This window comes from Microchirus variegatus (genome assembly GCF_963457635.1).
Source record: "Microchirus variegatus genome assembly, chromosome: 9".
NCBI lineage: Eukaryota > Metazoa > Chordata > Actinopteri > Pleuronectiformes > Soleidae > Microchirus > Microchirus variegatus.
In genome coordinates, this window is record NC_139810.1 from 11,495,069 (window position 1) to 11,507,289 (window position 12,221).

Consider the following 12,221-nt stretch of genomic DNA (forward strand, 5'->3'; position numbering starts at 1 on the left):
ATATTTTACAGATCGTAACAGGTTTTATGTTTTTATTTTTTGATTGGATTAACCTTTTTTCTTTCCACCCTCCATCCAAAAACTACAGATGATTCAATTCAATGAATCCTCCCACTGACTTAAACACTACTTTTGAAGATGCCTTTCCTTTCAGTGTGGGTCATTCATTTGATTTTCTCTAACGTTTCTTATTTGAACCTAATAATAATACAATCCATAATTAGAGGGAAAGCAATCAAGTCAAACCCATACCATTAGAGAACAAAATATTCAAGTACCTGATTGATGGGAATAAATGACTGTAAATGTAGAGTCCGAACCATGATTTCAGCGCTCAGTCCACTAATGGACTTCAGAATTTGATCAATGTTAATATTATTTTTAATATATTGGGTGATATTGTAATAAATTCAACCTACTTAATGACTTAAAACTCCTCCACTGTGGTTTGCCAGCAACTATTACGGTGTATCTCCATTAGACTGTTGAATGTTAAAATACTCATTTGGGTGAGGTGTGCTTCTGTCATTCTGGTTTACATGTGCTGTTTATTTACAAACTCTTTCAAACATGTCCTCTCTCTCCTCTACCCAATTCCAGTCATCCTGACAGACGAGGAGGTGCAGAGGAAGAAAGATATGATATTGAAGAGGAAGGAAGAAGAGGCGGCCCGAGAGGCGATGAAGCCGCGGCTGAACGATGAGCAGGCACAGATGATTTCCTCTCTGGTGGAGGCTCACCACAAAACCTACGACGCCTCCTATTCGGATTTCTCCCGCTTCAGGGTTAGTCCATTACGCAGTTTTCTTCTTCATCAAAACCACACTGCTTTGTTCTCCACCATGAATATTATGGGTGGAGCAGGTCATTATTGTCACGCAGGTATGGTTACCCGAACCCCGACATCTGGACGCAATATTGCATAAAATCAGCAGATGTTATATACAGTTCAACGTATTTGTTTACTCTAACATCGGGAAACCTTTACTTATGTAAATGTGTAAAAAAGTCCTTCCCAGAGACTGGGTTGGGACCAAAGATAAATCGCAGGAAATATGTTTTGGGTCAAATACACATTGCAAAATTTTCAAAAAATTGTTAATTCTTGGAAATGACATCCATTCAATATAATATTATTATATATATTATATATATAATTATACATTTTGGTACTGAGTACTCGTGTCTTGAGCGGAGAGCGATGTCACACACACCGCCACTTCATGCACATGCTGCATGCAAATGAGGTATTTTGCTGTGTTCAAGAGACGAGCCTATTTAAACACTCTACCATCATACTCACAACCTGTTAATTCCAAGGATTGTCCTGTACGCAACTTCTCATCACGCAGTTATAAGCTAAATAGTTCCAAATTAAAGCAGCAACAGACGAAGCAACTAATGAGATGCTTGATTTGTCAAAATTCACAATTCCCATAGACTTCGATTCAAAGTGAGGTCTTTCTTCTTTTTTTTTTTCTCAGCAGATTTGTCTCTTAGTTGCTATTCAGTATATTCCCATTTCTGAAATCACTATAAACAAAAGCACCGTATTACTGTATATTGAATTGTGTTATGTTGCTTTTTATAACATTATTTAGCTTACATGTGGACTACTTTTTGATTATGACAAATGTTCACAACAGGATCTTACAATTAATGTTGACTAGGGCTGAACAATTTTGTATAAATATCAAAGGGAATTAAATGGTCTCTTAATTCGCATTTATATTAGAAAAATAAAAAACCCCAAAATATTTCAAATCTGGTTTGTGAGAAACAAAGAGGTTCTCTTCAGTCTGTGGAATAATATGTGTACAGGAGGCTGTATTGCAATTTTGATAACATGTCGATTCATTGCTCATTCCTTTCCTCTTAGCGATGGGCTGCCCTTTCTGTTACAATTCCTGCTAATTCCTACATTTCTGTATTTCCTATGTTTCCTGTCTTTGTAAATTTGATGATTTTTGTAATGCTGCTGCTGAACTTCCTTCTGTGCATGTGACACCTTCTGCCCATCTGCCCATCCTGGAAGAAGGTGATGATGAGTTATACAAAATAATAGGCTTGATTTGGTTTGATTCAGTTTTAGTGCATCTCTGTATTTGGCTCAATCAATGTCATGCTGACCATCAGATGGTCAGACACGAGGAAATTGTTTACTGGCCTAACATGGTGACCTGCCGTCCCGGAGGGTTAATGAGATGTTAAGTCCCAGAAAATTAAACTGAAGTTAACGCTGAAGGACATGACTGTGCTCTTTGCATTAATGCACAGATAATCAGCCCCAGGGCTGCTTCTGGCTCCACTTAAATGTTTTTTCTTCGATGACCAGCAGGTGACATTACATATCTTGACTGATGGGTAGACATCTGCCTGCTGTGCTGCTTTTTTCAACATCAGACCCGATGTTGCCACATTTTTGTTACCATCAGGCTTGGGATCAGCAGCCAAAAAACATTGGTGCTGCTATTGGCACTTTCCACCTTGGCCACTTACTAATTATACCCAGTATATGATAAAACAATGCTCTATTTGAAGTGTCTGCCTTTGCAGATCAGATCTAAATTCCTGGTTCTGCATCATCAACACAATATTCATATTTATTCAGAAGTACAAGAAGTTCAATGTTTCAATGTGTCATGGAGGTGAGGTTACAAGTAACTTCTATACAATGTTGCACTGCTCTCTTTTTCATCTCAGATGTGGATGTTCTGTTAAAGATTCTTTTTTTAAAAACTCAAAATTCCTGTCTCTTACAAGTCACTCAGAGCTGCAGTGTGTAACTTCTAAACAGCTCATCTCTCACATTCACACCCTTGTCAAATGATTCAGGTCTGATGGTGGTAGGAAGTGTGGCGCACAACATTGCGCTAATAAAGTGAGATGGTTGCATGCATTTGGACTGTGGCTGAAAACACCAAGAAGGGCCCATGAAAAAGAGAATTCTACTGCTACTATAAATAAACCTGGACGTTGTGGGGCTGTTTTGGCTTCTCACGGACATGATTGTCCAATATTGAAATTGCATGCTCTGCCAATAGAACACTAAGCCAGTTAAACACTGCTGTTGAGGTTTGCACTGGAGCTTTTAGGCTTCTTGCATTTAAAGATATAAATAGTGTCATGCATGTTGTGAACAAAATGTCTGTTCTGTCTGTCTGTTCTCAGACACTCATATCAGTTAAGATCATAATAAATCACGTGTTAGACGTGTGGAGTAAATTGGCCGCACTGTGTGTGTGAAAGTGAAGTGAGCAAGAACCTCTCCTGTGATCTTCAGATAGCTGTGAATGCTTGTATGTAACCACAGTGATATTTACTTCACACTGACATGTCAACAGCATCAACAACTCTGCCGAGGCTGGGTGTGTTTTCAATTTGCCTGACACCAGTAACACACATGCGACCGCGGGCCCTTTAACCGACTGAAAGTGACATTTCCCCCTCCACATCATGACTTGATACTGGCACAGACGACATTCTCTCTGTGAACCACAACAATTGGGTCATCCCAGTTAACGAGATGGAGGATAAAGATAGGATGGCAACGACAACAACAGCAAAAAAAACAGTTTCCTCCATTTCTGTGGTGTATTAGTGTCAAATCTTATTCTGCACAGCAGACAGCCATAACCACACTCGACCAGAATTGTGGGGAGTGTCCCTTTAAACTGCATGTGACCCCATAATAAAATGAAGTACTCAGTTAATCTTAGAAAGAAAATATGCATTAAGTTGACTTCACCTCTAATTAGATACACATTTTAAGGTGTGCTGTTAGTTGATTGTAAATCAATGCGTCTACATTCAGAGGAAACAGAAAGTACACATTTAAGAATTGGAAATCACGGAACTTGTCTTAAAATTTGGTGACAAGTGACCAAATTTGTGTGCATCAGGTTTCGTACGTGTCTGACAGATGTTGCTTTGCCTTTGAGAAAAGTAAGTCAGAACCTGAACTAGGCTAACAGAGTTTGCTGGACAACCGTGTTGGTTTGAAAGCCAGAACCCCCTCAGATGTGGTCTGGGCAAAAAAGTAAAGGACACAAGTTTTATCTTGATAACTTGGTCGCCCTGCTGCTATGATTATACTGTGAATCTGCTCAGTAGACACTCAGACTATTGATAACTGTGTTTCTCTTTGTTTGGTTGTAGCCTCCAGTCCGTGAAGGCCCTGTTACGCGCAGCGCCAGCAGAGCGGCCTCGCTTCACTCTCTGTCCGACGCGTCCTCCGACTCATTCAACCACTCTCCTGGTGAGACACAAAACCAGTCCTTCTTCTCTTGGATGTGATCGGGTTCATGATTCGGGGTTGTCTGGTTAACGCTGTTCCAAATAGGACTTGTTTTTCAAACAGAAATATGAACTGTTAATCTGCACCGCCTGTCTGCCTCAGTCATAGTCCACCCAGTATGGGTTTGATCAACCTTAACACAAGTTAACGAACACATGGTTATGTGTGCATGTGGAACTCTTGTCATAAAATGCTATATAAATTACATTTATTGCTATAGCTACAGTAATGTCCTCCTCCTTCCCATTCTTCATTACTATTAAATGTTTATGTTAAAAATGCTTGCGTAACGAGTAATCAAACGAGAAATGTATGCTTTATTAATCCAGGTTTTAAAGTCTGAAAGATAGTCTTAATTTCGTATTAAACTTGATTTCCTTCCAGTGTATACATTTTTACTGATCCAAGTTTTGTTGAAATGTAGTTTTCGGTTTTTTTTTTTCTTTTTTTTTTTAAATATGGTTATTTCAGTTGTAGGATCATGTCTGGTTATTTTGAAATCATCCCCCTCCATGAACTCCACCGAACTGTAGATCAGTTAGAAACACAGAGCAATCCTAATCCTGGGTTAATCTCCAACAATTATCCAGGGAAATGTCTAAAATCTCAATATTTAACAGAGGAGTCTGTGCTCCGGTCATGGAGGAAGTACTGGACAAAATTGAACTAACTGATTCTAATGATTCAGTTACACTGAACACAACTGCTTTATAAGTCACTAGTTTGTGTGTTCAGTTTTATGCAGTCGTGCAGTGATTACTCCGCCCACGTTGAGCAGTTACTATTTTGTAGTAGAAAAACAACCTAAACCGTCCTGAGGCGAGTCGAGTCGAGCTGGGACCATGGGTGGAAAAGGGGCTTAAATGAACCACGTGACATCAGTGGCCTTGATAACAGAGATTAAATCACTCTGTCAAAGGTGAAGAAGCCTCTTGAGAGGTGAAATCTCTGAGCACTCAACGTGTTCCCCTTCACTAATGTCCATCTTCTTCTCTTCATCCCCTCGCCTTAATTGTCTTTGTCTCCCAATCCTGTCCTCAAACAGAGTCAGTGGACACCAAGATGAACTTGAGCAACCTGTTAATGATGTACCAGGATGGTGCGAGCAGTCCAGACTCGAGTGAGGAGGACACTAAGCTCTCCATGCTGCCCCACCTGGCCGACCTGGTCTCCTACAGCATCCAGAAGGTCATTGGTTTTGCCAAGATGATCCCAGGCTTCAGGTATGAAGCAATAATTGATTATAAAGGACTCATATTTTACCCTATGCACTTCTCCAACTAACCTAGTTCCCTGGTGTCCTAATGAACATGTGTGTGATATGCTTTGGTCAAAAGGGTGAAGCACCACAGCAGTTCAATCACCCTGCCAAAACAGTCCTGTTCAGAGTGTTTGGTTTAGTAGTATCTCTTTAGGTCCACCGTTAAAAAGAAAGAAAGAAAGAAAACGAAACTTAAGGGACAGGAAATAACATCAGCCACGGAGGCTACTGGGAGCTAACAGCAGTTAGCATTTGGAAAAGTAATCATTTGCGGGCTCTGTCAGGCACATTGCCGTCATATATAACATGGATCAACTGGACAGATAAATCCTCTGAGGCTGGAAGTGTGTGTAGAACTCTGTGCTGCACTGTGCAGCCAAGAATAAAACTTTTTGCGAACTTCCGGTTTTTCGGGTTACTGTTGCCCTCACCAGCACTCTCGCATGTTTTACGGACAAAGCGGAGCTCCGCGAGACAACAATTCCAGGAATTTAGCGCATTTCGACGTCCCAATGAGTGCGGAAGTCAACATTGCGTGTTTCATCTCCTGTACTTAGACTGAGGAGGACCACAAAAACATGAGTGAGTCATCTTTTTTCACACTTTCCCGACTGATAGGGCCTCCAGAGTCGCAAATATAAGGATTTAAATTATTAAAAAGTTGATTAAGCATATTATGTCCCCTTTAAAATACTGAACACTGCTATTGTCCCAATAAAAAAATAATAATTTTGCATATTGTCATGTAAATAAATCTAATTTCATTAAAAGTTTAAAAATGATAAGTTGGTTGACAAAGATTTAGAATCCTAAAATCATGTCATGTAATTTTCAGACCAAGTAATTAATTTAATTAATGTCAAAACTAATTGTTACCCTTACTCCTGGTTACCCCTGGGCGACACAGCAGACTGTTGAAGCCGACCTATACCAGCAGAAACACCTTTGACTCTGATATTATTGTTCACCGTGTTTTATAATCCTCTGGTTCCACGTTGCAGCCATCGAGAAAGTAAAACTTTATTACCCCTGCTTTTATCCTTTTTACTAGCTTCTGATTTTGACCAGTAAAAAAAATGCTGCTCCATCAACCAACCCAACAGTAACGCGCACAGACACAGGAAAGCAGCCGGAATTAACTCCCTACCCACATGCGGAGTATTTCGATCTGCTGCTCACACAGCATATTATTGGATAAGGCATGATGTTATTATCACTCCCAAACAAACACGCTCCTCCAAGAAACGGCTGGAACATGCTGTAGCTTTATAAGCATGCTGAGCTGAGAGATGGGACTATAAATGAATGCACTCACAGAAAACGTGCTATACACGTACATCAGGGGTCACCAACCTTTTTGAGACAGAGAGCTACCTTAAGGGTAAAAAATAATATGGAGGGCTACCACATTAACATTATTTTTTTTGTTTGCTATTTAAATGATTAATATTATGCATTCAACTGCATACACATTCATTCCAGTGCTTACTCCTAACGATTATCGGGTTTTATAAACAATATCAAAGATATTTTACTGAGCGATCATACGGATACATGCAAGTGAGGTGAAGTGAAGTGAGCCCGCGGGCACCGTATTGGCTGCCTGCGGGCCACCAGGTGCCCGCGGGCACCACGTTGGTGACCCCTGACGTACATAATGCCTTGATTAGTGTTTCGTAACAGCATTTGTTGACGTTCGGATTGCATTTTTAATGTTTATATCTTTATTAGTTTAGCTGCTGTTGTAGCTGTTTCTTTAGACATGACTGAAAGAGAATCAATCATGTGATCATTGATCCTGTATAGATTGTATTTTGATGTTTTTTTTTGTATGATGTTTTTTGTGTCTGTAATGTTGTTGTTGCTGTTGTTTTGTTGCTGATATTGTCTGTAATGTTTAATATGTGTTTCATTGTCTTTTAACTCCCTGCCCAGGGACCACAGATGCAAATGAGCTATTATTTAACTCCGAATCAGAATCACAATCTCTTTATTGTCATTACACATAGTACAACGAAATTAAAGTGTTTCATCCAGATGGTACAATTTACGACACACATTTCAAATATAAAATATAAATCAAGGGTAAAAAAGATGTGTAAAAAAAAAAAACAATTTAAAATAAAAAAGAAAAAATACACAAGTACAAGTAACACACTTAAATAAAGATGATATGGGCAGATAAATGGAAAAGCAAACAGTCAGAACAAACAAGCAGAAATAAAAGGTTTTATAATGTTGTCTAGTTATTTATAGTCAAATCACAGGGTTGGTAACATCCTCTGTCCTTAGACCCTCGTTCTGTACATGGTCCCTGTCAACTAATCTAATAAACTAAACTAAACTTAACATAATGCAGAAATATGATAACAATGAATCTGGTCATTGTTTTATTATGGAGCACAAGATGAACTCTGACACACAACACTCAATTTGAGAAGCACTTGTTTACCTGAATGTGTCCTCACCCCCGCAGATGCTACTCTTGTATGAATACACAGCATTTTATTTTATAATTCAGACAATGACATGCCTTATTAAGTGATAGTATTAAGCATTTGACTGCCTTCACTCTTTGAAAAATGAGTAAATCAGACTACAATATACTGAAATGAGAGGCAGAAGTGAGTGAAGAAATTCATAGGGAGAACTTTCCGTTTTTCTGTGTATGTGTTTGGTTTACGGCCACACAAAAAGCATTTGGTTGGAAATTCTGTTGCTACAGTAACACATTTTCAAATGGTTGCTGTCTTCCTCACACATGCACACACACACACATTTACGAGTGTCGGTGTTGAAATGCAACTTTCTACGGAAACAACACAACCAGTAATTTACCTGATGTTAAACATCAAGAAACAAAGAGATGCTGAAGCAGAAGTAAGACATGCACGTGTCCCCTTGTCTTATGGATCTTGCGTCTTGTCTGTAATGTCGTTATTATTGTGTAACTCAAACTGTGTCGGTGATTGTGTACATGTATTCCAGAGAGCTGACGGCCGAAGACCAGATTGCTCTGTTGAAGTCAAGTGCCATTGAAATCATCATGCTGCGTTCCAACCAGTCATTCAGTCTGGAGGACATGTCCTGGAGTTGTGGAGGTCCCGACTTCAAATACTGCGTCAATGATGTCACAAAGGGTTGGTTGCATTATTGGAGTTATGCAAATGGATATGAGGCTCTTTTTTTCGTAATTGCCAAGTCAGAGACATGCTAATCGAACATCTATGGATACACACTTCTCTTCTTCCTTGTTTACCATATTATTTGGAAAATTTCCACAAATAAAATGTGACTCTGCACAGTGCACACTAAAGGACACGCTCACAAGGACAGAAAAGTGTCCATTGTTCCAGCTGATGACACAGCTGTGATCATTTTTGTTTTTTCCCCCACTTTATATAACAGAGCCTTAAAAGGGATCAGCCACACACAGGTTTTCTATGCACTCTTGCACATTACTGTGAGGGTTTTGACTTTTTCAGGTATTTTCATAAAAGCAATAAAGTAACCACAAACACACACTTGGTGCTTATTCACTCACACATGCCGGACAGGAAGTGAAAGTTTTCTGTCAGCAGCATCTAAATACAGAGAGAGAGAGAGAGAGCAATAATTCTTCTTTGAAGCCCGTTGCTGTACAAAGTGTGTGTTTCATTCATAAGTCAGTAGTAACACAGAACACTTCTCTTCTGCGCTGTGCTTACTAGCGGGTCACACTCTGGAGCTGCTGGAACCACTGGTGAAGTTCCAAGTCGGTCTGAAGAAGCTGAACATGCACGAAGAGGAACATGTGCTGCTCATGGGCATCTGCCTGCTCTCCCCAGGTACTGTGTGTGTGCGTGTGTGCGTGTGTGCGTGTGCGTGCGTGCATGTGTATGTGTAGGTGTATTTCCAGCTGAGCCACAATAAAAAGAGCTTTTCCTTGAAGGTGACACATTCGGCTCTGCAGATGAATGTACAAGGTTATATAAAGAACATCAGAAATGAAGGTTTGTGAGCGCTCGAGGACAGGTGGACAAACGGTGAATGGACGCCATAAACCTTGAACGAGGCCATCGAGCAGCAGCAGCTACCTTGAAATTGCAAAACACAATGGATAATAAATAAGTATCTTACAGGCTCGAGCGCCCAATCTAGCAGTTAAAATCACAGCCGTGTTACTTCAAGAGTGTAGCTATGGGCAACTAGACTTGCATTAGTCACAGCTAATCTTGCCTTTAAGGATACAGTGAAGTGGATGACTCAGAGCCTTTAGATAATATGGCCACTTTATTTTTATTTGTTTATTTTAGTTATTTGTCTTTAGTCAGAAGGGCCAAGAAAGATGCAATCCAATACATTTGCCCCACTATTTATGATGGTCTTCCTTTTTTGATATATCTGCTTCTAATTATCATGACAGCTTTGATCCCCGGGGGCATGAACGACAACAGTCCGACCAAAATTCTGTGGAAAGAACAGATGTTTTCTGCCGTTCTTTACAGATGATTACCATCTGTGATAGTATGGCTGGTATCATTTTCTGTGTGTGTGTGTGTGTGTGGGTGAGAGAGACAGAGAGAATGGAAAATAAAAAGGAGTAGCAGGCGCAGCCACAGAGGTGGTTCTAAGTATTTTGGCAGGTTTTCAGTCTGTCTGAAGTGATTTTACAGTTGTGAAACTGTACAGGTGTTTAGCTGAGCTCAAAATAAAGGAGTGCCAACCCTTGAGTACTGTGTGTACTTATGTAGTAATTTAATGAAAGGATGGGGATAATTACCTTGTATTCACAATGCACTTTCTATATTAATACTATCCTCTCTCATATTTTGCAGTCCCTTGCTTCTGCCTCCATTTTTCACAGCCAGCACTATATAGTGGATATGTTTGTCCTCGGAGCCAGGTCCACGCCAAATTCACTGGACCCCATCTGGTCCAAACAAATTTATTTTGGTTTCATCTGACCAGAGAATGTCCTGCCAACATTCATCAGAGTTCTTCAGACAGCCTCTTTGGCAAAGTTTAATCTTGCACTTTTGTGCTTCTTTGTGAAGCGCGATGTTCCTCTCAGATGCCATCTGTAGAGGTTGACCTTATACAGTGTCCTTCAGTCTTAATGACGAGTTGCAAAAACACCAATTAGCACAGATAATTCCCGAGCCAAGTCGGAACCCTGTGCTCTCTGTTTTTTTTTATGTAAAGTTGAGTAAACGGTGAATTGTCAGTTTTGCTAGAACATTAGAGCCAGGTTAGCCACTGTGCCTCATTCAGCTGTGGATCTTCCACTCCCTGCAACTGTGCTTCAGCTCATATTTGTGGTGCCAATGTGTTGGACATTGTCAGTGAGAAGTTTTTTTTTTTTTTTTGTTTCCTTATAAACACATTTGTTTTTAGTGCCACTACTGTGTATGCAAGTAGCAAATATTTGACTACTATTCAACTATTGTTCCATTGCAATATCAAGAACATGAACATTACTAGTATAAAACTTCTCTTTAGACCAACATTATCACTTCAATTAATCTCTTAACTATACAGGAATACAAAAACATAAACATTTGTCTTAATACCAGTCTACATTGTCTAAATAAATAAAATATAAATGAAAATCTAATCTATCTATAAATCCCAGAAAACGTCTGTGTGTGTGTGTGTGTGTGTGTGTGTGATTGATTTCAAACTTGACAGGTGTCTTGCTACAGGCACGAGTAAGTACAGTCTGATGTTCTGTGGATATGTGATGCAAAAGATAGCGGTAAAGGAAGCACACACTGTCTTTTGCAGCTCTACTCCCTCTCTCACTCACACAGCGCCGTGAAGCTGAGGCAGATGAAGAGCGCAACCGAGGTTTCGAGAAGTTATTCTGAGCGAACCGAGTTTCATGAAGATGAAATGAGTTTCTGAACCGAAGTCCTTTGAACTGAGGTTTTCTGCTTTGCTTCAGAACCGTTATACCACTACTACTGTATGTACGTAATGACCAAGTGAAAATCCTGTAAATAGTGGTAAATAAGGTAGTTGTATTTGCATTCTGGCCTGGAAAAAAGTGGCAAAAACTGTTTAATTTTAGCCAGATAGAAAACTAAAGTACCTGTTTTTTTATCACGCTTTCTCTGAACTTCTCTGACTCTACCTCACTGTCTCTTTATAGCCTCCTTCTCTCCTTTGACCCCCTTCGTATCGATTTATACATTCTCCCCTTTTTCCACAGATCGTCCAGGTGTTCAGGACCACGCTCGTGTCGAGCAGCTCCAGGACCGTCTGTCAGAGGCCCTTCAGGCCTACATCCGGATCAACCACCCAGGTGGACGCCTCCTCTATGCCAAGATGATCCAGAAATTGGCCGACCTGCGGAGCCTGAACGAGGAGCACTCCAAGCAGTACCGCTCGCTCTCCTTCCAGCCGGAGCACAGCATGCAGCTAACCCCGCTGGTGCTGGAAGTGTTTGGCAGTGAGGTGTCATAGCAGACGAGGAGGCAAGGATGTGTGCATATACTCCCTCCTCACACACAAGATGATTAATCAACCCTTACCACCAAACCCCCCAGCCTTGATACATCCATAGACCTTTGGGAGAGTAATAGATAATCAGACAGTAAACAATCACCTCTTTATCATCAGCCCCTCTTCCTCCTTACCTCAAGGAGCAACCATTCAGATACTTGGACCTCTCTGCAGCAC

The 12,221-nt window shown here is 40.3% G+C and overlaps 1 protein-coding gene across 1 annotated transcript in view; it reads left to right on the top strand.

The window, feature by feature from the left end:
* Positions 1-12,005, top strand: part of LOC310931535 (vitamin D3 receptor A) — a gene marked incomplete at both ends in the record, with an annotated part of 25,548 nt that extends 13,543 nt beyond the window's left edge. Inside the window, 6 exons of the mRNA XM_083894712.1 lie at positions 601-785; positions 4,159-4,258; positions 5,343-5,520; positions 8,547-8,698; positions 9,269-9,385; positions 11,752-12,005. Of these exons, the coding sequence (XP_083750838.1) occupies positions 601-785; positions 4,159-4,258; positions 5,343-5,520; positions 8,547-8,698; positions 9,269-9,385; positions 11,752-12,005 (986 nt within the window). The remainder of the gene's footprint in view (positions 1-600; positions 786-4,158; positions 4,259-5,342; positions 5,521-8,546; positions 8,699-9,268; positions 9,386-11,751) is intronic.
* Between the last annotated feature and the right edge of the window lie 216 nt (positions 12,006-12,221).